The 27500-nt window shown below is 49.0% G+C and overlaps 1 protein-coding gene across 2 annotated transcripts in view; it reads right to left on the bottom strand.

The window, feature by feature from the left end:
• Positions 1–27500, bottom strand: part of spop (speckle type BTB/POZ protein) — a 71487-nt gene that overhangs the window by 18671 nt on the left and 25316 nt on the right. For both annotated transcript variants that reach the window (XM_076265064.1, XM_076265065.1), the window contains 4 exons: positions 15546–16143; positions 14274–14395; positions 13920–14071; positions 4224–4351 (listed from right to left, as the gene is read on the bottom strand). In XM_076265064.1, the coding sequence (XP_076121179.1) occupies positions 4224–4351; positions 13920–14071; positions 14274–14395; positions 15546–15623 (480 nt within the window). In that variant the 5' untranslated portion in view covers positions 15624–16143. The remainder of the gene's footprint in view (positions 1–4223; positions 4352–13919; positions 14072–14273; positions 14396–15545; positions 16144–27500) is intronic.

Genomic DNA, 27500 nt, shown 5'->3' with positions numbered 1-27500 from the left:
GTCTGAGCCCGCTAGCATAGCAACATGCTAACACATTCGCACCGCGCACCAGAGCGTTTGAGTGCACGTACCGACACTGGAAAGGTATGACTCAACTCGTGAAAGTTAAGGTAAGGACATATATTACTACTGACTTTGGGTGGCGTGTTCCTTTAAAAACGCAAAGTTCCATTCAGTCATAAATCATTCAAGCTTAGTGCTCGTCATGAAAAGAAAACAGCAGCTTAATATTTTTCAGGTGTTTAACAATAGGCGCACTGTTAGCAGTTATGCCGAAGGCAGTGAGATTATTTGCATCCTACAGTCACTCTGTTTGGAACATCGCAGTTCGGGTTGATAAGATTCAGTTAATGCGAGCATGGATCGTCTCAAAGTTTGGGACAGCCAAACAGCAGTGTAGGCAAAGCAAATCCTAATTGTTAGGTTACCATAGCTGTCTTTTCTCTAGGCCTAGGCCTATCGGAAATCGCGACATAAGCATTTAAAGCAATGTACATCATGTGAGCCAGAGCCGATATGGCCAGAGCTGCTGCTCTGTAAAGGTATTTCTGTCCCACCCAAATTTGCTGAACTACTTGCGAAGTAGCCTATTCATCACAGACATCACATGTATCACATGAAAGAGCTTTTTCTCAGCTTTTAAACAATGTTAGTGGTTAGATGTTGCGGTAAACGGTTCGCGAGAAAAGTAACTTTAATTTAATCATATTTTCTGCGCCTGTCTCCCTACCCATTCATCTTGGTGGAATACTTCGTGAATTTTCCCTCAACACATGACAAACCATATATCAGAATAAACAGCAGACCTTACCGAACACAAAGGTGTAAAGCATTCCCCTGTACAGTTAGCCATTCCAGAGTAATCCGGTTTTAAATTTGCAGCAATGTCTCCAACTTTGGGGTTCACAATGTGTTTAAATTGTTCAATAGGCCTACATGATTTTATAACAGGCCAAATACAAAATAAATGTTACAAATATCGCCTAGATATCTGTAAGCATTACAATCAGAGGATATACATATAGGGCAGACAGACGCTCATGAGTTCATGCTTTGTTTTATCGCTGGATTTTAGGATAGCCTATTATGGCAACCGATTGCATTCCGAGCTACAGTCAACTCTAGCAGGCATTAAATGACTGGAGACTTTGTGAATTTAAAGATTGACATAATGTGCTGTCTCTGCTATTGCTGCTTTTGATCAGTTAGATTTATTTGCAATCTCCTGTGGTGGGCTGGACATAGCATCTAAATGCCCGCCCAGATTCCCCTTTCCGCCTTGACCCATTCACACTGGTGCCGGAACGAAAAATCTCTGCAAAATGTCTAGGGGGCTTGGTAGTAAATTTGGCGAGACACTTTGTCCCGCCGTTCAGCCTCGGTCTATGTGAAAGGGACAGTCGTTCCGCGATTCTGGTACATAAAATCTCTGCGATTTTGGCAGTGTGAAAAGGCCTACAGTCTTCCTGCTCAGCTCCCGCTCCTGGTGTCCACCTGAGATGCAGGGGGTCCCACTGATGTTCAACACCGACACAGCACACGCCCTCCAAACCCTACTACGTCTCCTCCACCCGACACTCTCACTTTTTCACTCCTTCTTTCCAGGAAGTCACTGTCATTGCTCACACCTCACCATGTTACTCTCTCGCTCTCTCTCGCTCTCCTCTCCAGCTTTTTCTCCATCACTCACTTCCCATTCTCCTTTCTTCATCTCCTATTCTTCTCTGATCCTCCTCGCCCCACTCCTCTTTCTCCATCTCTCCCTCTCTCTCCTGGGGAGTGTTGGCAGCAGCTGGTGCAGCTGTGGAGGATCTCTGAGACAGCAGAGTGACATATGGCTGTGCTGGGTGAAGGATGGGTGCTGTCACCCAGCTAAGAGCTCACAGCGCACAGCCAGCCAGCTAACCAGCCAGCCAGCCAATGTGTGTGCGTGTGTGCGCGCGTGTGTCTGTCTGCCTGTATGTGTATATACAAGCGTATAACATCAGTGTATGTGTGTGTATACCTGTGTGTGTGTGGGTGTGTGTGTGTGTCTGTGTGTGTGTATACCTGTGTGTGTCTGTGTGTGTGTGTGTGTGTGTATACCTGTGTGTGTCTGTGTGTGTCTCTGTGTGTGTCTGTGTCTGTGTCTGTGAGTGGGCCTGTGCCTACCTTTGTCTCTGTCTACAAGCGTATAACATCAGTGTCTCTCTTTGTATACCAGTGTGTGCACACACCTGTGTGTGTGTGAGGGATGTGTGTATGTGGTGTGTGGGTAAGTCTGTAGTAGGTGATCTAGTGACGTAACAAAAGAACAACCTTGGAGAAAGGCGGGACAGGGCATGAAGGAAGGACAGAGAGAAAGTGGCAGGAACACGCACACGGGCCACAGAGAAAAGCTTGGAAAAAACTCCCTTGACAGAATTCACACCAATATTCTGTTATGAGCCTTATACTTCCCCATAGGGGAACAACAAGAGAGGAACTGTAAACCCCCTCCACACACACACACACACACACACACACTTTCCTTTCTCCTTCACTCCTCCAGTAATGACACAGAATGAAACACCTTTAATGGGAGCTATCTGCTCATTATATACCTGCAGGTGTCTACGGTTATGACAGGGGGGAGGGGGAGCGATGGAGAGAGAGAAAGGGAGAGAGAGAGTGAGAGAGAGAGAGAGAGAGAGAGATGAAGAGTGAAAGGAAGATAGATGACAAATAGAAAACAAAAACAGAGCGGAGCGAAGGGGAAGAGAGAGAGAGAGAGAGAGTAGAGAGAGAACGACGCAAGAGAGCGATGACAAATGGAAAAACAAAAATGGGAGAATGGGAAAGAGAGAGGAGGAGGGAGGGAGGGGGAGAGAAGTCGGGGGAGGGGGGGGGGAAGGTGCTGGTGCTGAGCCACTTCTGAGTGAGCGAGGGAGGAGAGGAAAAGAGTGAGGCAGAGGTAGAGAGCTTAGGGAGACGTCACTCCCCACTTTTTCTCCCTCTCTCTCTCTCTCTGTATCCCTCTCTCTCTCCCTCTCTCTCTGTATCCCTCTCTCTCTCCCTCTCTCTCTGTATCCCTCTCTCTCTCCCTCTCTCTCTGTATCTCTCTCTGTCTCCCTCATTCTACATCTCCTCCTCCTCCTCAATCCCTCTCAGAGGCAAACGAACACCATCTGCAGAGCTGAGGAGCCAACACACACACACACACACACACACACACAGACACACACACACACACACACACACACACACACACACACACACACACACACACACACACACACACACACACACACACACACACACACACACACACACACACACACACACACACACACACACACACACAATTCTGCCTTGAGAGTTGTGTTTTCAGGTTACATACAGACAGCATGATTTCCTACTGCTGTTTGGGGATCAACCAGAGACTAATGCTGCCAGGATTGGTGCAGTCTCACTGGGCTACACCAGTCGCTAAGATAAGATAAAAAAAAAAAAACACACCTATCTGTGTGCACACACCACCACAAACATATATACACACGAACACACACATTTCTGCATCTTTTCTGCATCTTTCCCAGAACACACATATTTTTCCAAACACACACACACACACACACACCACTCAGGATGAGCCGAGGACATCAGACCGCCTCTGCATCAACAGACCTAGATTTGGAAACAGTTTAAACAGACTAGCCCCCCCCCCCCCCCCCCCGCCTCGGTCTCTCCCCCAGCCCCCCCCCCCTCGGTCTCTCCCCCAGCCCTCCTGTTTTTAAGAGGTGCAGGACTTGGGTCCGCTCTCGCTCCCCGCACATACGGCTCATTAGGATTGTTCAGCAGTGGCGGCCGCAGCTGCACGGGGCCATTAGCATACCCCACGCAGGCAGAGCACACACTCCAGGAGTGAGCGCGCGAGTGTGTGTGTGTGTGTATGTGTGTGTGTAGGTCGGCAGGGGGCTTAAGAGCAGTGTAAGGTGAGCCGCCGACGCTCGGAGGCGTCAAGTGAGGTCCAACAAGGTGAGTCACCCTCAGCAAGCGCGCATGTGTGCTGAGAAAGTCGAATCGACATCGTTCCGTCTGATGGCCAATGACGTAACGGGTTACTTAACTCTGCGGCCAATGACGTGGGGTGATGCTACTGCTGACACACACTGTGAGGCGGCTTATGTGCAGCTCTAATGTGAATAGAGCCCTGAGAGCCAATCAGATTGTAGATGCGGTGGAGATGTCACATTTTTGCTTACCTCACAAAACAGGGTGAGCTTGTCATCTGGGAGCAATCCGTTGGCCTCGTCCAGCAGGAAGTCCCGCCTTATAAACTTCTTGAAGCCCCAGTCCTTGCCCTGCACGAAACGGTAAGCCCTCTGGCTCTCTGTAGACACACACATGCGCGCACACACACACACACACACACACACACACACACACAGGGAGGAAAAAGAGAGGCAAACCAGGTCAACATTTCATCTACAATTCCCACCACAGTGCAGAAGCTTACACACAGAAGAGACTGTGTGACGAAGGGATCCACAACAGCAAGAGAATGAGACATGTGCATTTTAAAAGGGCCTCTTTGGGCTCCTCTCCTCAACCTATATGCCCACACACACACACACTCTCGCTCACACACACACACACACACACACACACACAGTGCCAGTTCAGGAGAGTTCAGAGAAGAGACAGCCAATCAGTCCAATTCAGAGCCCTGCTGACTGAACCCCAGTCTCGGGCAGAACGCACCGCATGACAGCGGGCAGGGCCTCTACCCCTGTAGCCCCAGCACCACGCCTCTGGAGTCTGGACCGGAGAGGAGAGTGGGGAGGCATGGGCCTTTGGGTGTGGTCTCCACAGGCATGATGGGCAGTTGGTCTTACCCTGTGGTTCAGTCGAGGGAGCATGCAAAGTGCTGGAGTTATTCAGATGCATTCAAATCCTTGTCTTGGCTGAACACACGTGTGTGTGTGTGTGTGTGTGTGTGTGTGTGTGTGTGTGTGTGTGTGTGTGTGTGTGTGTCTGCACATGTGTATATGCACGTGGGTGTGAGTTGGTTTAGGGAGATGGGACTAAGAGCAAGGGGAGGTGAGAAGTGGGGGTGCTTCTGTTTAATCCTGTCTCACGAGACCACACACACACACACACACACACGTCTCGGAGAGTGACACAAATCCAAATAGTCTTAAGGGTGTTTTTCTTCTCTTCTCTACGCTGACAGAGGCGGATGGAAAAAAGAAGAGCCTCTCCTCATTCCACTGGGCACATCTGTTTTCCTCTCGTCCATACCGCTGGCTGTATATGCCCTCCCTCCAACCCTCTCACTCCTTCTCTGACCTCGCTCAGGCGGAGGGAACAAGAGAAGCTCTCGCTCATGAAGACGAACATGTACAATCTGTCGGGGGGGAGACAATCAAACCCAGCAAATGATGAGCTCAGCGCTTGAAAGTTGATTCCATTTCCTTTTTTCTCTATCTCGCTCTCTACCTAAGATTTAGTTTTGTGTGTGTGTGTGTGTGTGTGTGTGTGTGTGTGTGTGTGTGTGTGTGTGTGTGTGTGTGTGTGTGTGTGTGTGTGTGTGCTTGCGTGTGTGTGTGTGTATGTGTGTGTGTGTGTGTGTGTGTGTGTGTGTGTGTGTGTGCTTGCTATGTTCTTCTGTGACAGCTTCTCTTGTCCACTGTTATGTCTTGCAGCCTCTCTCTGTCTTAGGGCATCTCCCTACTCCTCTTCCTATTGTAGTTAATCTGGATAATCCAGTTAATTTATGAAAATCTAAACGCACAGGTGTCTATTCGTGTGCGTTTCCTCTGAAGTATATCCGTAGTGGGTGGGCACAAGCGTCTCGTCTGTTGCTTAACACATTTGCACATCGGTCTGCTCAGTCCTGCATACGCAATGCGTTTGCTCACTTTTTTTCTTACATCAACATCACGCTAACACTGCTTTGATATTGAATTTCAATGAGGAGTAGGAGGCTGGGTTTACTACTATGCATCCAGCCACCCAAGCATGTGCGAGTGTCAGGTCCTGGCACACGCAGTCACTGACTGGGGCTTTGTGTAGGGGGAGGCAGGGGACTGCTGGATAAGGGCAAGGCAATGGTGAGGAGACACACACACACACACACACACACACACACACACAGACAGACAGACAGACAGAGAGATTTTTGCATTCCCATGTGTGTGGTGTTGTGTATGTGTGTATGTAAAATATGCGTACATATGCGTGCATATGCACTTCTGTGTGTGTGAGGTATGTGTATGTGTATGTGTGTGTAGATGTGTTACCTAAAAAGCACACAAAAAACGCCCAACGCCATCAAAAGCCCAGCTGTCACTGACAAAAGCTTTCTAACATGCTAACTGGCGTTGTTTTTGCAGAACAACAAAGGTGCACACTGCAAAGCCCAGATGGCTAGTAGTGAGGATGTTAATGTCCTTTACATGACCATGGCATACCACCATTACAATTATTTTGACCATACCAAAAACACTCAAAAAACACCTCCAGAAATTGAAATTGTTGCATAGTATCGCTTAAATTGCTTTTTTCGATCACTTTGATGTAGGGTTTAAATTCCACATTAATAACAGGGTAATACTACCGGATTTCAAGCCTTTCTTGTCATATTTTCTTCACTCTTCAGGGAGCATCTAGTGATCACATCACTGACTGGTCAAAGACCAGCTCCACGGCAAAAAACACTCACTGTGCAACAAGAAGCAATGAGAAAGGTCACCATTCAGCATGCCATCACATAAAACCCCTTAAAGATCAGATGAGCTCACCAGCCTTAATATGTAAACAGCAGAATCAGCAAAGCCCAAAATAAATTGACAAATGGCATGACAAGGAACTGCCAAGAAAGCCAAAATCTATCTGAGCAACAACAAGTCTGAGGCGTCGACTTGGAACAAAAACAAATGCACGTTGAAGGGAGAAAAAACCTTTTGCCAAATTGGACATAACCTGCCGCCATTAAAAAAGCATTACCACTCTTCACAGTGCAGTGAGCAAAGTGTCATATTCACTTCTTCACACCTCATACTGAAATGTCACGCTTCCACCAGCATAGCAGGGAAAGCACCAGAAAAATGGACCTTCACACACACACAGGCTGCAGCGTCCACCGTGTGAGGGTGCAGACGGTGTGTGTGTGTGTGTGTGTGTGTGTGTGTGTGTGTGTGAAGCTCCATTTTCTTTAGACGTGTTGAAACCGCCCCCGTCATCGGAGCAGCAGGGGTCAGCCGAGGAGCCGCTTCAGCGGACTTTCACTCCAGACCGCTGGGTGCTGGGGACCACGGAGGGTCAAAGCTAAACTTGCAGAGAAACCCCAATACAACATCCCTCAGATTCTCTCTCTCACACACACACACACCTGACCTCAATGGCAGGAGGCACTGGGAGCAGAAGAGGTGATGAGAGATAAATAATCTGTCTCTCTCTCTATGTGTGTGTATGTGTGTGTGTGTTTGAGAGAAGGAGAGTGAGAGAGTGTGTGTATAAGGGAAAGATTGGCACTGGCTGTTGCAGTTTGAGTGTGTCTTGTCTGGGGGGAGAGACAGATAGATAGAGAGGAAGGGAGAGAGAGAGAGAGAAAGAGAGAGAGGGATGTGTGTGTGTGTGCGCGCGTGTGGTAGGATGAAGGCACTGTATCAGGAGCCACAGCATGCATATTTCAGCCCACGTCACTGCCCTGGAGTCTCACACACTGGTACAAGGACACACGGACACACGGACACACGGACACACGGACACACACACACACACACACACACACACACACACACACACACACACACACACACACACACACACACACACACACACACACACACACACACACACACACACACACACACACACACACACACACACACACACAGGTTAAAATATCAAAAGCCTATCCACCATCTCTCACCTTCCCCAAAATCAAGTGTGTGTGCGTGTGTGTGTGCATCTCCCTCTGTGTATACGAGTGTGTGTGTCTCTGTGTGTCTAGGTAAGAGTGTGTGTGTCTCTGTTAGGGATGTAACGATTACCGGTATAACCGTGATAAAAATGTTGACGATAATAATTACGTTTTCATTTCATGATTATCACTGTTGATTACTGCGGTGTGGAAACCTTGTGTTTAATCCGTCCCAGCTTCATCCGAGCCTGCTTTTGACATACAGTAGGCCTGGTACAATGGAACAAAACTGGTACCCTACTGATTCTGTTGTCTAATTGATGGTTTTAACTACGATTCAGATTAGGCTACACCTGATTTTAAAAGGCGGAACTTTTTCACCACAAAATGTGCACTGTATCATGTAGCCACTCTGCGTCTTTTTATGTCCGTGTCCACATTAAATCCATTCCACTCACGTTATCAGGAGAATACAGTAGCCTAAAGTCTTATTTTGAACGCTTACTTCGGTCTCACTCATTGCATCCAAATAACAGAAATAGCAAACTCCAAGTTATGGTAGGGTAAGTTAAGCTATAAGCACATAGCCAAACATGAAGAAAAAAGTGAACGGGACACTTTTTTAAACTATTTCAGCTTGTGTAGGCCTATCAGTGCTTTCTGAACATATTGAACACACTTTTAGAAATACCGTGATAATTTTGGTCACTATAACCGTGAGGTTAAATTTTCATACCGTTACATCCCTAGTCTCTGTGTGTCTAGGTAAGAGTGTGTCTGCGCCTCACTGTTATCTGCCTCCTGTGTTTCCTGATGACTAAAAATAAGCAAATTATAACCATAACAAAAAATCTCCCCTCAAATTTCATGATTTACTAGGCAATCTGTGCCCATTCCACTCAGGCATATATACACACACACACACACACACACACACACACACACACACTTGATTACTGTAACTTCATGTCTTCAATAAAGAAAACCTAATCCAAGCTCAAGAGCACTCTATTATGAAGTGTCAGCACAAACATGCGTATTGACATTCTTTCTCCATCTGTCAATAGCGCCTAATACAGTAAAGCTCTGTCCAATAACATTTGTTCATCTCGCTGTCAACTCCTCCGCCGCCTTGCCACCCCGATTTAAACACACACACACACACACACACACGCACGCACGCACGCACGCACGCACGCACGCACACGCACACGCACACGCACACGCACACGCACACGCACACGCACACACACACACACACACGTCTCCACTCCGCGAGCCTAGCCAGCCATCCTAATGCGGTCAGGGTGGAAGGGGGTTGGGGGCTCCTGATGGGTAACTGGGGAGGTCTCTCATCGGCTCTGATGCAGAGAGGCGGCTGAGCAGGAGTGGAACACGGGCTGAACAGTGCCCCCTGCAGGGCTGGCTCCTTTCCCTGCGGCCGTGGCTGCCATGGCAGCACTTCACAGCTGAGCAGGTATTCACCTGAGCAGTTAGTCACTCCTGTTCATCAGACCACCATCAAGCTCAAGCACACACACACACACACACACACACACACACACACACACACACACACACACACACACACGCCTCTGCCAACAGACACAGACACACATGTGAACACTCGATACACAACTAGTCTACATGTCCACACAGATGCAGGTGCAGACGCAGACACAGACACAGACACAGACACAGGCACAGACACACACACACACACACACACACTACCAGCAGTCTGACACCTTAGCTGTGTGCCAGGAGGCTCGCAGCCAGGCACCCTGGGGCCCTGACTGGGCAGAGGGCAGCTGGCCTGTAGCAGCGCTGGCTGGCCTCAGAGGACGGCCACCTGGGCCTCCTCTACCCCCGTGGTCAGGGCCCTCTGCCCCACAGCGAAGCGCAGTGCTCTCTTCCAGGCCAAAACAACGCGCACACACGCGCACGCGCACTCACACACACACACACACACACACACACAAACACCCTCAGTCTACACGGACTAACTAGGGAAAGAGCTCAAGGGCAAGACTGACAGAATGAGATACAGGGAGTGAGAGATAGAAAGAGATACAGAGGGAACGGAGGATAGAAAAAGAGCGAAGGAGAAAGACAAGACTGCGGAACAGATAAGGCCAACAGGGGGCCCATGGCGTGAAGGCCGATGCGTTTGGCTAGGGCAAGCGTCCGTGGACTTGGCTGATGAACCATTCACTCATTTGGATGGGAAGCAGCAGCTCCACTTTAAAAAAGCAGCACCTGATGGGTGTCCAGAGACACCGGCGCTCCATCCATCAGGATCCGCCTCGCTCGCGGCACCCCGCCGCCCGGTACACAAGCAGCACGCCGCCCGCCCGCTGCTCTATTAAAGCCACGGGGGGTGGGGGGGAAGAATTACCGCCACGGCCGTCGCCGCGTCCCCGATGTGCCGCTGCCGCATCCTCGTGCTACTCCCGGTGCCACGCAACCATCGCCTACACACACACACACACACACACGGCCATAAATTCTGCCTAATGTGGAGTCTATGAGGTGAGAAATGGGTGGCGGTCCATGGAAGCTCTACTGTACAGGCGTCCATTTAGCTGTGGAGCTGATGGATTACCCACTAGCGACTACATAACCCCACCCGCACCACCTCCATGTAATGCTCCTGTTGAGTCTTGCCTTTATCCAGTCCTGTGACACACCCTTACTGATCCATTCATCCATCTATTCTCTCTCCTCTCTCTCTCTCTCTCTCTCTCTCTCTCTCTCTCCCCCCTCTCTCCTCTCTATCTCCTCTCTCTCTCTCCAGATCCAATCATGTCCCATTCCCGTGGCCTGTAGAGCTCCATTGTTTCCCACATTCACCCCTCTGTGCCTACCCAATTCATCCATCTATCTATTCATGTGTTCATGTACTCCATTTCTCCTTCATCTCTCCCTCTCCATTCAGCGCCTTATTCATCCTTCCATCCCTCCCTGCATTAATCGACATGTCCGCCCCCTGCAGCTAGTTCCATGTGTGCTCACAGTCATCTCAGTTGTGTGTGTGTGTGAGACTCTCTCTCTGCCCCCCCCCCCCTCTGTGTGTGTGTGTGTGTGTGTGTGTGTGTGTGTGTGTGTGTGTGTGTGTGTGTGTGTGTGTGTGTGTGTGTGTGTGTGTGCATAAGTGCATACAGTAGCTTTGGCAGAGCAGACACGTCAATAAGCCAAGTCTGCTCCACTGGCCCAGCTCAGCCGACCGCTACTCTTAATTAAAGGGCTTTACTTTGTTTTTATTTCACCCAGCCCTCCTCCCTCCCTCTAACCAGCCCCGCCCCCCCCCCCATCTCAGCCCCTTTCCCCGTTCCTCTCCCCTACACCCCCCCCACATACACCCCTCGACCCCCCCCCCGAGGACGCCGAGATTAAATTGGATTCTAAATGATCCAGAACCGATCGAGCAATTTTGCCTGCCATATTTTCTTTCGCAGACTTGAGACCCCCCCTCCCCCTACTCTAGTCGCTGAAAATATTGCCAACAACAGGCTCATTTTCTCCTGCAGGGGGGCGCACTGGGGGCTCGCCAGGGCCCCGCTCTCCCCTGGGTGCTGGAGGGTGTGTGGGGGGTGGGGGGTGGGAGGTGGGGAGATGGGGTATGAGGAGGTGGGTGGCTGGGTAGTTGGGGAGGTGGGAGCCGGGATGGTTGGCGACACGTCTGTAAACTCCTCTGCAGATAACCCCCTGCAACCCCACGGAGTCATTAGATGGCCAAAACGGAGAAAACGAGAAAATGAGACATAAGGGTCGTTCATAGTGTCACATGCGCACATGCACTCTCTCTCAGATTTTTCTTTGACTCTTTTAGAATTAGCTTGTTGATTGTGCGTGTGATGTGAGTGTGTAAGTAAGTAAGAGGGATTGTGATGTGTATCGTAAACGTGCTAATTACCAACCATTTCGTTCGAAAATTCTAAAACAACAATGTTTTTTAATACTTCAAAATAACATTTGCAAAATGAACCTTACATTTTTCAGTAGCCATGGGAGTGTGGATTTGAACAAAATCTAGTTTGGTTCTTACCAGGGCTTTTACTGCCTGAAATATCCGATTTTGTTTACCACGAGTTTACTGCTAGGCTGGTGGGTGCTTATTCCCAACCTTTCTCACGGCACATCAACGGTTAGCCCGAGAATTCTCGTCAGCAATTCAAAATTCCACTGGAGCTCCAGGCAGATTTGTACACGCAGCCTTACAACACTGTTTACAGCTCTTCGAGTCACAATAAAATGTAATTTTTGGTACATAGCTAATTTAGAGAAACTTATGGTGTGGGTGCTTGCGTTTCTTTAGGAATCCGCCGTCTTGGTTTGTACAGAAATGAATATTAAGTGACACATACACGTAGAAGGTTGGACATACGTGACGGTTGGTAATATGTGACGTTCCGATAGTGAGTATACATACATGTCCAATGACACAAGTAAGTGAGTGAGTGAGTGAGTGTGAGGTGTTAGTGGGAGTCTAAAATGTATCCATGTGTGGTGTGGGAGTGCAAATGTGTGAGAATGTTTGAGTATGTCTGCTTATGAGTGTCCATGTGTGTGTGTGTGTCCATGTGTGTGTGTGTGTGTGTGTGTGTGTGTGTGTGTGTGTGTGTGTGTGTGTGTGCGCGCGCAAGTGGACCATATTTGGATGGGCAGTGGTGGCATATGCATACAACAGAGATGGCTTTCCTCTGGACGTGACTAAAGTGACAAAGAGACACGCTAAGGCGTTTTATAAGCTGACGGAACTGGTGACTGGTGACAGACACGAGAGAAGACCAAAGAGCAAAGCATCACAACAAAAGGAGAAGAGAGGAGAGGAAAAGAGGAAGAGGAAGAGGAGAAGAGGAAGAGGAGAAGAGGAAGAGGAGAAGAGGAAGAGGAAGAGGAAGAGGAGAAGAGAGGAGAGGAAGAGGAGAAGAGGAAGAGGAAGAGAAAAGGTGGCAAGTAGTGATACAAACTGTTCGTTTAGCACCTTTTCTTAATTCATTACAGTCTCACCACACCACCCTGGTGCATTAACTGTTCATTTTCTCACCAATAAGATTTAACTGGTGGGGGTGTGTGTGTGTGTGTGTGTGTGTGTGTGTGTGTGTGTGTGCGCACGCAAGGAAGAAAAGATAAAGGTAGAGTCCGTTGATAAATCTGCATGGAGAAAAAAGATCTAAAACAAAGATCAACACAACAAGGTTCTGTAAACAATGGTGTAGGCTGACTTCACTCTTGCACACACACACAAACATACACATCCCCTCTATGAGATATGAGAAGAACCTATGCGTGTGGGAAGCCGATCACCAAGCAAATGGCTACATCTGGACACTGCTAATTCAATCTCCGCGTGCGTTCTGCCTCGCCGTAACCCAATTAAGAGCAGGCGTGGAGCGTGAGGCACGTCCATCTGAGATTCATCAAAAGAGACAGGCTCCCCGAAAAATAGCAGTGCTCGCTCAGCCCCTAATTAAAACTCCGAATGAGAACGGCCCTGCGCTTGGCCAAATTAAAGATGGGAAGAAAATGATGAACTCCACCTGTGATTAGACATGCCTCGGCAAAACCAGACACGCGCACATGCGCACACACACATACTTGGACACACACACACACCGAATAGTCCTGAAAGAGGCAAAGGTGAGAAGCTCCAGAACTTCACTTAAATAAACTCCACTCCTAAGCACATATGATTTCCATAGACACATGGTGTGTGTGTGTTTATCACACAGCACTCCACCCAAATGAGATGAGGAACACATTAACAGTCTATCTCCCTCTACAGACAAGCTGCTACACAAGCGAGCACACACAAACACACACACACACACACACAGACACACACTACACACACACACCACACACAGACACACACACCACACACACCCCCCCCCCCCACACACACACACACACCACAAGCTGCACCAGGCTCTGCATCAATATCCAGGTATGGATCGGTGCAGCCGCGCTTCACTGGCAGACGCCTCATTAAGAGGAGGCTGGACAGCGGGGGGGCGGGGGTTCTCACCCATGGCTTTGGTCTCCTCTCCCTTGGCGTTGAGGATGGAGAACTTGAACTTGGCGCGGACCTCACTCTTGGGACAGCTGACCAGGAGCAGGTACAGGGACAGATAGTCTTTGCTCTCCTCGTCCAGGCCTTTGGGGTTCACTCGCAAACACCTGATGAGATCAAGAGAGGGAGGAGGGAAATGAAGAGATACTTAGGATAGATATGCATATCATACCAGTCGCTTCAGTAGACTTTCATTCAGCTCTACGCAAACATACCTCCTGACACCCATGAACAAAACCATATCCAAACCAGTCATATGCAAATGTTAGAGGAGTCTTGAGATATGCATCCGTCTCCGCCCACACCTACCATTTCAGTTTGTCATTGGCTCCTGAGGAAAAGGTGGAGCTTTTGATGACCTCGCCCATCTCCTCTCGACAGAAGCTGAAGTTGTTGATGGTCCACATGTAGGAGAACTTCACCACTTTGATCTGGACCAGAGCAAAGACAGATATGTAAGGCATCTTCTGTGAGTGTGAGTGTGAGTGTGCGTGAGTGTGAGTGTGAGTGTGAGTGTGAGTGTGAGTGTGAGTGTGAGTGTGAGTGTGAGTGTGAGTGTGAGTGTGAGTGTGAGTGTGAGTGTGAGTGAGTGAGTGCGAGTGTGTGAGTGTGAGTGCGTGTGTGAGTGTGTGTGCGAGAGTGTGTGTGTGTGTGTGTGTGTGTGAGTGTGAGTGCGTGTGTGTGCGAGAGTGTGTGTGTGTGTGTGTGTGTGTGTGTGTGTGTGTGTGTGTGTGTGTGTGTGTGTGTGTGTGTGAGAGAGTGGGGGTGTGTGCACGTCTGTTCATGTGCATACGTGCTCGATACACCTAAGTGGTGGCCGGACATGAAAAAGCGGACATCAAAACGGCCTTTCATCTTAATAAACTCTGACAACAAACAGAGGGCCATGGGAGAGGATGACAAAAGCGACAACAAAGCGATGATATCACCAGAACAAAAGAGCCCAGGGGTGGAGGGATAGAGAGGATAACAGAAGGAGAGGTAGAAAGAGAGAGAAAGAAAAAAAACATCAATAGGACTGGAGCAGGACGTCCATCAACAGTGACTAGCTGTGTGCAAATGGGACGTACACACCAATTTATAAAACACACACACACACACATCAAACAATACAACATATTACTGAAGGCATAAACTACACTGATGACATATCATTGAATGTATGAGCATGTATGTTTGTTTGTGATCATGTGTCATGAGCATGTGATAATAAAAACAACACTCAATACACAAACAAAACAGTCTCTGCTGGCCCCTGCACACAGTAACACACATGCCTACATAAAGACACAGGCGCACACACACATACACACTCACACTTCAATCCACCAATCAGATTTCCAACAAAAAGGGATTCAAATGATTCCAGAGGTGAATACAATCTTTGGCACTGATTAGCCAAATTAATAACTATGTTGTATAATGTCACCAGCGCAGCAAGGTTCCCTATTACAGCTGTCAAGTTCTTTGGGTTTTTTGACAGGTAGGTCTGCCATTAGTAACCCACTAATTGTTGGGTAGTGTCAAAGGCACCCAAATATCAACAAGCAAACACACACACACACACACACACACACTGACCTGAGTGTAACACCAGCTTTCGGCCACAGGGCCGCTGGACATCTCAGCCGGCGGTGGCGGACTCGGAACCCTGGACATCGCCAGCTTTGAAGATGGGGGGAGCAGGGGCCACAGCACCGGCTTGCAGAGGACCCTATCCCCACACACACCCTCTGTCTCTCTACCACGCACGCACACAGGCACGCACGCACGCACGCACGCACGCACACACACACACACACAGGCAGGCACACACGCACTCACACAGGAAGAAGTCTCACACAACCACACACTCACCCCCTCTCTCCCAGTCTTCAACACACACACACACACACACTATTTTCCACTTTCACACACACAGACTATTTTCCTCTTTCACACACACACACACACACACACTTTCTAAGCAGCCACACACGCTCGCTCTCTCTCTCACACACACACACACACACAGCCTCCGCCACTGCTGAGCTCCAGAGGCTGGCCCCTTTCTCCAGCACGCTGGACTGAAAGCACTCCCAGAAGATGTGGGGGTGGGGTGGGGGGGTGCAGGGGTGGTGTGGGGGTACGCCGCGGTGGTCAAGGAGCCCGCGCTGTCCTCACACACAGGCCCTTCAACCTGAAATAGAAAGAAAGAGGGGTTCGGAGGAATGGGGGAGAGAGAGAGAGAATCATTTAGTACAAGTAGAAGCATGTGTTTACATGTTTGTTATTGGCTTTTCTGTACTCATTTACACAGGCTGATACATATCAAGAAGGAGGTGAAAGAGAGGGAGAGGGAGAGAGAGAGAGAGAGAGAGAGAGAGAGAGAGAGAGAGAGAGAGAGAGAGAGAGAGAGAGAGAGAGAGAGAGAGAGAGAGAGAGAGAGAGAGAGAGAGAGAGAGAGAGAGAGAGAGAGAGAGAGAGAGAGAGAGAGAGAGAGAGAGAGAGAGAGAGAGAGAGAGAGGATTATAATTAGGCAGCTGGCCAAATTGGGCTTTATTCAAATATAAATAGGCCGGCACAGCACGAAGCACAAGTCTGTGTTAATTTCCTCTCAAAGAACACTTGGCCTTAATGAGCAGCAATCTATATTTTATTCATTGTGCTGTTTCCCCAATGTCTGAAGGGCCCAATGCCAACCTCAGGGCTATACGCCTACAACAAGAGTGAGTGTGAGTGCGTGCGTGCGTGTGTGAGTGTGTGCGTGTGTGCGTGTGTGCGTGTGTGTTTTCGCATGCGCGTGTGTGTGTGTGTGTTCGCATGCGTGTGTGTGTGTGTTCGCTTGTGTATTCGCATGTGTGTTCGTGTGTGTGTGTGTGTGTGTGTGTTTGTGTGTGTGCGTGCGTGTTTGTGTGTGTGCGTGCATGTGTGTGTGTGTGTGTGTGTGTGTGCAAAGGGAACATCAGGCTTTCACTCTGTCTTCACACACAAACATTTCGCCCTTCAACCTGCCAACACTGGACAGGCACTAAAAACAAGAATAAATGTCCTTCTGTAGAATGCAAACGCAAGGCAGACAGAGAGAGAGAGACGTGGAGAGAGGCAGAGAGGATGAAGGACTAGCACAGTGGAGGAAGAGCAACGCTTCTCTCTAAGACTGTATTATGTTAAGTAGGCTATTAGTCTAGAATCAGGGAGGCATGGGGCTACGGGAGCGCACTCACTCGACCGATTTAAACACCAGGATTTCTGACAGAGGGCCAAAACCATACGGGTGTCAGATTGCAGCGATGAGAATGGAAATCGGATGACCCGAGTGAACCCTGTGAGGAGCAAAGGCAGCGCAGTCCTAAACACACACACACACACACACACACACACACACACACACACACACACACACACACACACACACACACACACACACACACACACACACACACACACACACACACACACACACACACACACACACACACACACATTCTTCAGACAGGCTTCTCTATACCACATGCTCAGATCTCAACACTCCCGACCACAGAACAAAGACATGAGAGGGGGTGAGGGAGAGAGACAGACAGACAGACAGAGACAGAGTGTGAGTGTGTGTGTAGGTTGGTGATGGAGTGAATGAGTGAAAAAAGATGGAGAAAAAGAAAACCACACAACCACAAAACCGCATTTCTTTATTTTATCTTTGACATTCCATCATCTAGACAAGGTCAGTCACCCTCCCGCTAAACAGCAGCCAAACACAGAGTCCAAATCGGCCCCCGGAACACACCAGCGTATGGCAAGCACTCCAGGAATGCGGCGTAAATATTTAAACGGTGCCTCTGACACACTCTTTAGCAGGAACAAACCCCCCCCACCCCCCCTCCAGACTAGTTAGCAGTGTTGGAGGGGCGCGGAGAGAAACCGAGGTTACGTCTCTCTCTACTCGTTAATTTCTTTTCATCCTCTCTGAATGTCTAATCAGCGCGCGCGGTGCAGGCCGAGGCCTCGATGTGGTCAGGCGTGGGTGCGTGCGCGCGTGCAATGCCGCTCGTTTGTGTCGGGCTCTTCTGGTCTTTTAACCGTGTGCGCTGCGCCACACTGTGTCGTGGGTCCGCCGGCAAAACCGCTGTCCACATCTGACAGCTAATAACGTGGATGTGCTGCTCACACTTCTTTCAGGGCAACCTACACGTGTCCACTTAAAAGAGCCCTCTCTCGCCTTCTCTCCACGGCGTCCGCTCGTCTGTCCGCCACTAGTTTCTGTCCTTGTGCGTCTCGCTCGACCCCTTTTTGTTTGACCTGTGTAGCTTTCTCTGAGGTTTTCCCCCCACTACAGTGAGAGATATGCATTTTTTCTCTTCTAATTAGCGACTGATTGAAAGGGAAGATCACGGCCTGCGTCAGCCTCAGAGGGAGGAGTGGGAGTAGGAGAGAGACAGAGAGAGAGAGAGAGAGAGAGAGAGAGGGAGGGAGCAGTGGGAGTAGGAGAGAGAGAGAGAGAGAGAGAGAGAGAGAGAGAGAGAGGGAGGAGTGGGAGTAGGAGAGAGACAGAGAGAGAGAGAGAGAGAGAGAGAGAGAGAGAGGGAGGAGTGGGAGTAGGAGAGAGACAGAGAGAGAGAGGGAGGGAGAGGGGGGGGGACTGGGGAGGGAGGAAATGAGGGAGGTGTGATGAGAACAGAAGAGAGAAAGAAAAAGACAGCCAGGAAGAAGAAAAAACAGTGCACCATAACAAAGTTATGATGTAGTTCTACACCAGTACCCACAGCAGAACACCTGGACTGAACTTTAAAAGCAGAGCAAAGCAAAGCAAATCAAATAGAAGTAAAAAGGGAAAGTAATAGAGAGAGCATAGATAGGGGGGCGGGTCTCCGAGCTTGTCGTTTCTGTAGACACACACATCTTAATTAAAGCCCAGAGTCATGTCTGAGGACGGGCTCAGATCAGACCCCCCCCCACACACACACACACACACACACACACACACACACTCCCAGCCGTTTGTTTCTGATGAGAAATACTGGTGGCATTTCCACTTCGTCAAAACAATAAAATATTAATCAACAAAAAAAGTTGGAGGAGCAAGCCAACGCCGATTTGCAATTTAAATCACTGTGCCTTCCTGACAATTAAGTGTGTGTGAGTGTATGTGACAGTGTATGTGAGTGTGAGACAAAGAGAGCGACAGAGACTGAGAGAGACAGAGAGAGAGAGAGAGAGAGAGAGAGAGAGAGTGAGAGTGAGAGAGAGAGTTGTGTGTGTGCGTTCTCCTGATTTTGCTTATAAGCTTTCTCATTTTAAAGTCTACATTTTTATCTTGCCTTGTCATTGTTGACCAAAATCAACAAGACTTTATGGAAACGTAATAACAGCCTACACCAAACTCAAGCAGAGTTCTTTCAAGCCTAGTCCATGAGAAGAGACACGTACGCACACACAAACAGTGTCCCAAAAACACTCTCCAGTCAAAACTAAATCTTTGCTGAAAAACATGACTTTTCCACCATCTTCCTCCATCCTTGTCAGTTTTTTTTATTGTGTGTGTGTGTGTGTGTGTGTGTGTCCTTTCTTTGTGACAAAAAGCGATTACGGCACAAAGAGGAAAACGCATCAAAACAAAGAGTGAGGGCTCGGCCCGCTAATCGAATCTCTTTCTCCTGTCTGAGACATCCTCAGACAAGCCATCTATCACAGCACTACACACACACACACACACACACACACACACACACACACACACACACACAAACACACACACACACACACACACACACACACACACACACACGCACACACACACACACGCACACACCTTGAACTGACTTACAGGCAAAGACAGCACCAGAAGAAAATAGCTAATAGGTAATGATGCCCTTGACATGGAGGGAATAAATATTGACACGAATTCCTCTCCCTCGGTCTCGGTCTCGCTCACACATACACACACACGCTTAGTGATGAGGCGGGTTCGCATTTCCAGAGGACCTTTGACGGCTAAGGAGAAGCCAGCTGTTTTACACCTTGTAACATTTCCTCAATGTGTGTGTGTGTAAACGAGAACGTGTGTGTGTGTTTGAGATCAAAGCAGTCAGTTGCCAAGCATGTGCAATCACGCTAATGAAGCCAAACATTTCTGAAAGAAAAAAGTGTATGCGTGCGTGCCTGCGTGCGGCGGCCAGAATCTACATTCATTAGATGCCTTTCCACAATATCCTTGACCCAGTCCTTTCCATTCCAGTCCAGTCCAGTCAGACCACCGCAGAACCACAAACAAACACACACACACACACCAAACTAGCATCTGCTTTCTAATCACTCTCCAGAGCAAGGGCTTCACATTAATACATGCATCAAACTCTTCATCTGATACCGACTGGAACATTAACTTGCTTCTCAACATATTACCGGAGTGTAAATATCCTACAGAGCCAAGGCCAAGACATGAACTTACACTGGCCCAACTATTCCACTCACTACCAGAGGACACACGGAGGGAGGAAAGGAGTCGGAGAAAGACGCAGAGAGTGGGCATGGGTATTGAGTATAAGTATAAGTAAGTATATATACTCTTTTGATCCCGTGAGGGAAATTTGGTCTCTGCATTTATCCTAATCCGTGAATTAGTGAAACACACTCGGCACACAGTGAACACACAGTGAGGTGAAGCACACACTAATTCCGGCGCAGTGAGCTGCCTGCAACAACAGCGGCGCTCGGGGAGCAGTGAGGGGTTAGGTGCCTTGCTCAAGGGCACTTCAGCCGCTTCCTACTGGTCGGGGTTCGAACCGGCAACCCTCCGGTTCCAAGTCCGAAGCGCTAACCAGTAGGCCACGGCTGCCCCCAAGAGGAAGAGAGAGAGAAGAAAGAGGAGAGGAAGAAAAATGGAAAAGGGGTGTGTGTGTGTGTGTGTGCGCGCATGTGTGTGTACAGGCCCTTCAGGAGTTCATTACAGCTGCTGCCACATTCCACAGCAGGAGAGAGCGGGAGATAGCAAGGGAGCGAAAGAGTAGTAAAAAAAAAAGATTTAATGAATCTATTTAAAAATAAAATAAATAAACAAGAGAAACTGGGAGCGTTTTCCACAGCTCAGGATTTAAATTCTCTTTCAGGCGCGACTTGAAAGGGGGAACATCAAATACACAGCACCACCCACCAGCCAGCCACGGCCCCCCCAAGGCTCCCCGCACTTCCTGCAAAGAGGAGGAAGTGCTTGGCACCGTAGCAACATCGCCACACACACACACACACACACACACACACACACACACATAGCCTGGATAGACCCTAGGAGGAGGAGCTAAACACGAAGGGAACGGTCAATGGGAGGATCCCTGGACGCCGGGAGCCTGCGGTGAAACTTGAAAGATGGCGTGCTTTAGGTATAGACCTACAACATACAGATGTAAACACTGATACGGAACGTCTTTCCCTCTCCTATAGATACACACAGGGGGTTAACAAGCGGTGGAATACATAAACAGGTGTCTGACTGTGAGAGTGTGTGGACACCTGCCGATGATACTGCAGAATTGAGCTTGCTCTATCTATGTACTGACACACACACACACACACACACAGCAAATGAAGCGCCAACATTGGCTTGGCTTGAGCTCACCCCGATAGCTGGCAGTGTAATGAAGTTGGTTAATTATCAGAGGGGATTGGATGGAGCCGAGTGGTTGGCTCTGAGTGTGGCTAAGGTGTGAGTGTATGTGCGTGTGTACATGTCTGTGTCCTGAGGGAAGCAACACCATTGATTATGGTGGAAGAACAGCGATTAAAACACATAGACACAAAGTGCAAACACAGACACACACACACACACACACACACACACAGTAAACAGAGTTGCTCTAATTACACCATACCAAAAGTGCAGTAATGACCGCTAATCCATGAAACGCTTCTGGCTTGTGGACATGGAGACACAGAGAAACTAAGGAAAGTAAGAGTGTGTGTGTGTGTGTGTGTGTGTGTGTGTGTGCGTGTGTGCGTGTGTGCGTGTGTGCGTGTGTGCGTGTGTGCGTGTGTGTGTGTGAGAAAGAGAAATCACAACAAACAAAAAACTAATAATTAACAAAGCAAAATGGCGTCCGACCCATTATCTGATCTGTAGTTCCATCCTAAAAGCAAACTTGGTGATCTCAATCTGTGCATTACTTGGGATAGACAACATCTGTAGCCTACTTTAAATAGTATAAGCCTACTTGGAGCATTCACAACTGCGCAATGCAACATCCAATGGAGCATATACACTAAACATTCTTATGATATGACAAGAATATTAAGGCAGTTCAGCTGACCGATAATGCATACCTATTACATTACATTACATTACATTACATTACATTTGGCTGACGCATTTTTAACCAAAGCGACTAACAACATGGTAAACAGTTTAAGTTTTAAAGCAATTCTCAACAATATTAGGACAATTTAAAAAAACATAAGAATAAGTACAGTAAGAATAAGTGCATCAGTGAGTGCTGTTTTTAACAGTTACGTGTCCGTTTAAGACGGCTGGTGAGTGCTAGGATCAGCAAGACTTGTTGTAAGTGTTGCTATGAGAGGAGATGTTCTCTAAAGAGCTGGGTCTTCAGGAGTTTTTTGAAAATGGAGAGGGATGTCCCTGCCCTTGTAGGAACTGGCAGTGTGTTCCACCAACGAGGAACAACAGATGAGAAAAGTTTGGATTGGCCTGAGCGTACCGGAGGTAGAGCTAGACGTCGTTCGTCTGAGGAGCGCAGCGGTCTGGAGGTAGCGTATGTCTGTATGAAGGCATTCAAGTAGGTGGGAGCAGAACCGGAGACTACTTTGTAGGCAAGCGTTAGAGCCTTGAATTTGATGCGGGCCGCCATAGGTAGCCAATGTAGCTGGATGAGTAGCGGGGTAACATGTGCCCTCTTGGGTTGGTTGTAGACCAGGCGCGCCGCCGCGTTCTGGATCATCTGAAGTGGTTTCACTGCGCAGGCTGGGAGACCTGTCAGGAGGGCGTTGCAGTAGTCGAGTCGTGAGATGACTATTGCCTGAACCAGAAGTTGGGTGGCATTTTGAGTTAAGTAAGTCCTGATTTTCCGTATATTGTAGAGTGCGAAACGGCATGACCGGGCGACTATTAGTAGCCTATTATGTTGGGAAATTATGAAATATTTGCAAGTAGATAAAAATGCATGTGTCAATGTCAGCCATATTTCACTTGGCTTCTTACCATATTGTGTGTGTTTGTGTGTGTGAGTGAGTGAGTGAGTGAGTGAGTGAGTGAGTGAGTGAGTGAGTGAGTGAGTGAGACAGAGAGAGACAGAGAGATTAAAAAATAGCCAAAGAAAATAAAGTGTGGGCTGAGAGATTGTGAGAGTGAGACACACACACACAGAGGGTGACTGTTGACTATTTAGATGTGCAATATAATATCACATGCAGGAGGAAAAGTGTCAATATAAGGGGAAAAAACAGAATGGGTAGAAAGGACTGACGGACGGAGGGAGGGAGGAAGGGAGGTGCAACAATGAAGAACGAGTGCAGAAGGAAGAGCTGGAGGACCCAGACAGGGAAAGGTGTAAATCACAACAAGCATCAGAGCTGCTGCATCTCTCTCTCCCTCTCTCACCCTCTCACCCTCTCACTCTCTCACTCTCTCACTCTCTCACTCTCTAATTCTTCACCTTCTCCATCGTCTCTGTCCAGCCAGTCTGCTTCTGTTGCCTGCCCCCACACACTCCGCTCCACCCCCTTCCCCTCTCCCCACCCCTCTTCATTCCACTCCATCATACTTCCCTCTATTCCCTCCCTCCCTCCATCTTTACTGTTCAATGTATTTGGCTCTCGCTTCGTCCGTCTGTCCCTCTGTGTCACTCCATTCCCCATCTCTCCTGTTCCCTCTCTCCCTCTCTCCTGTTCCCGCTCTCCCTCTCTGTCTGGCTCATAGAGCTGGTGCATGCGCTCACAGGCTGCCCTTGCACGCAGCACCAGTGTGATCAATTAGGCTCGGCTAGACTCCTCATGTTACATCGAGCGCTAGCCTCAGCAGTATAAACAAACACAGGCACACATGTGCGTGCACACACACACAGCAGTGCAATGCGCACACCACATGCACACACACACACTTGATGGTCACAACTGCAAGTTAGCAAAGGGATACAATTTCAAATGCAATGCAAGTGTACTGACCATGCACATGGGTGGGTGGAGAAATACTGCTCACGCGCAAGCTCATGCACGTATACACACACACACAAGCCCATAAATATCTCCAACAGATGGATGGTCAGGCCCTCCCTCTCTCTAACACTCTCTCTCTAACACACACACACACACACACACACACACACACACACACACACACACACACACACACACACACACACACACACACACACACACACACACACACACACACACACACACACACACACACACACACACACACACACACACACACACACACACACACACACACACACACACACACACACACACACAATGTCCTTGCAGGCTGCCAGTCTGAGTCCTTATGGTGATAAAGCATTCAAAGCTCCTAAGCTCTTCAGTTCAGCCCAGCTCCCATATCTACCCAGCACCTCCGCACCCCCACCACCCACCGGCTCCCCTGCGCAACTCTGGAGCCACCCGAGGGCCACGCCACCCCCCTGGCCCCCACCAGCGTATCACAGCCTCACACGGTGCCAGCGACCCCAGGCAGCCTTTTACAGCACCTACCAAATAGTCTGACTAGTGCCCTTTCTGTTCAGCGATGACTGGGTCAGCAGGTCCACACACACAACACACACACCACACACACCACACACACACAGCAGTGAGACTGGCTGAGGCTGTTACGAAGGAGCTGAGTGCTGTGCAGGAAACGTTGGAGGTGTTCCTGCAGCACTGACCTGAGACTGAGACGGCCTCCACTTACTCGGAGAAGAAATAAAAAAGAAATTAAAACGGAGGCTGTCTGCACCCAAGTCCTCTGAGGCCGAGATGGGAAGGCACGAGGCATGAAGCATATGGGGGAATGGTTGAAGGAGACTGGTGAGAAAATAAAGAAGTGTGTGTGTGTGTGTGTATGTGTGTGTGTGGGTGGATGGGTGGGTGGAGGGTATGTGAAGGAAGAGAAAGAGAGAGGAGGGGAAGGCAGCACGAAGAGAAAGATGGAGGGAGATGGGGTTGAAAGTAATAGAGGGAGAGAGAAGGAGAGTGAGCTAGTGCAGCTCATTCACTCCTCTAATTATGCGCCTTATAATTAAAATGCAAATGCAGCGGGAGTGTGTAGCAGTCGTTTAAGTCACCCACCCTACCCCTCCTTTCTTAACTCACTTCACTTTATTCCTCCGCTTTCCTTGAAGGTCCTCCAGCCCACTGACGCAGCCACTCGCTGCTCACCTTGCCTCCGTAATTGCGGTGGAGAGCACCAGAAATCCATAGTCATTTGCTCCCCCTGAAACCTCACCCGCACCACCACCACAATCCCACAATGCATTTCGTGACACGGTACACCTCCTGTGGGAGTGGGGGGAGGGGGGGGGGGGTATCCCCTTTAAACTACAGCATTAACACACAAAACAGCCGAGCTGCAATTCCTATTAACGCACTGTTCGAATAATGGTAAGACTGAGGTCCCAATGGGACCGTCTCTGGTTTATGACTCGTCTTTCCCTTCTCGCAACCTATGACCGTTCCACCACACGGCCTGTCCAGAGGCTGACACCAGGCTAATGCAGTAAAAGCATGTTAGCGATGCCCAGAGGCCCCTTGCCTAGTCCTGGGGCACGCTTTAGCGCTTTGCTAACACCGCTGCCTTTGGTCACAAAGGCCCAATTTTTAATTTGGTAGCGTGACCCGGGGTTCCCCAAGGCTCGCCCCCGGGTCCCTTTTTAATGTGTGGTAACCTCTGCTTGATGCAGGCAGAACTCAGCATGGCCGTCACCCATCAACAGCAGAAGCCGCCGTCCCCATAAAAACAACAAAGGGACCGACTCCCTTGTGAACCATTAGGGTCGTGTTTTTTATTCAAATGAGAAGCAGGCAGGCTGAGCCTGCTTCAGAAAATAAGGGGGGGAGGGGGGGGGGGGGTAGAGCTTTTTTGTTTTCCTCTATTATTTTGGGAAGGGATGACGTCCTTGAGTTTGACATTGCCAGGTAACATATTTATTTTTTCTTTTTTTCCACCCGCCGTTCCTCCTCAATTATCCAGCCCTGATGTAGTGGATTTCAAAAGCATTTTCAGACCTCGGCTGTTATTAGTTGGAGCCCAGGCGCTCATGAAAGACCCAATCAACACAAAGACAGCTCTTGTCTGTGACTGCTCTCAGAATGGGTGTATCACCCCGCTCTCTCTCATCTCATCCTCTCTCTCTCTCTCACACACACACACACACAGTCCCCATTCCCTTAGGTAGCAGCACCATCGGTTCTTCTGATCCTTGCTACACCTGGGTAATCGCTCGGACAGTGCAGACAGTGTTCTATCGACCAGGCCCGCTGCTTTAACACACAACTTTATCGCAGTGACAGCCAGCCGGTAACCCTTCATCTCAGTAAGGGCGCAGCATGGTGCTGGACGAAGCCCCATGCCCCCACCCCCGCTCTCTTTAGGATGGACAGCAGAAAGAGACGGATGGGATGTGTGTACACTCCTTCAGCTTATTCACAGATCCCATCATTATCAGCCGCTTTAATCATCCGAGCTTCAACACATCACTGCAGGTCCCATCGATGAAACTATCGAGCCGAGACAGCATGTCAGTCACCTTGTCAAAAGGCGTGATTGTTAAAAATAGGCAGTGGAATAAGGAAACCAGAAGTCTCCTCACCTTATGTAAACACAGAGATTATGGACACTGCTGACCTGGGATCCACCTGTGCAACTGGGCCTGGTACATTTTCTTGTTACTGTGGCTGTTCAAAGACAAACACTTGAACACTTGAGAGTGTGTGTGTGTGTGTGTGTGTGTGTGTGTGTGTGTACAAAAGTAAACATAGAGGAAAAGCAAACACATCACCAACATCTCCCAGCAGGATGTCAGTCAAGCTCATGCAAGTGTTTGCCCATGATATCTGTGATATTTACAGTGGAACTAAGAATATGTCTTCATCCACACATGTGCACAGAGAGAGGTGGGGGGGGGGGGGGTGGGGGCTAGAGCAGCACCTGCTCTGTTCTGCAGTGTAGTGTGTTTTAAAATGGTGAGGTTTGTGCAGAGGCACATGGATTGGGTGGCCTCAGATGCAGTTGCCCTAACTCTCTAGAACATTCCCCAGATGGCCGGATACCTCCACCAGCACAGGGCAATTCCAGCCCACACTTGCTCCCTTTCTCTCCACCTCTCCATACCCCACTTCTTTATTCCATTCTCTCTTTTCCGCTCTCCAACCCCTCCCTCGCACCCAAACCTCCCTTCTTCCTCCAGGGAAGAATCATTCCATTCTCACTCTCTCCTCCATGGCTTTGCCCCCCAAACAATTACAATGGTGAGGAGAGGTGCCAGGAGCAATGCAAGCGGCATCATTTGTGCAAAAGCCTTCAGCGTGTGAGAGAAGGAGCAAGCTCCAATCAAC

Source organism: Alosa pseudoharengus, unplaced genomic scaffold (genome assembly GCF_046254945.1).
Source record: "Alosa pseudoharengus isolate Yale_2024_CS ecotype anadromous, Long Island Sound unplaced genomic scaffold, YU_APseudo_1.1 YU_APseudo_1.1_scf_4, whole genome shotgun sequence".
NCBI lineage: Eukaryota > Metazoa > Chordata > Actinopteri > Clupeiformes > Clupeidae > Alosa > Alosa pseudoharengus.
Note: the sequence above shows the minus strand (reverse complement) of the source record. Positions and strands in the feature narration are given on the sequence as shown.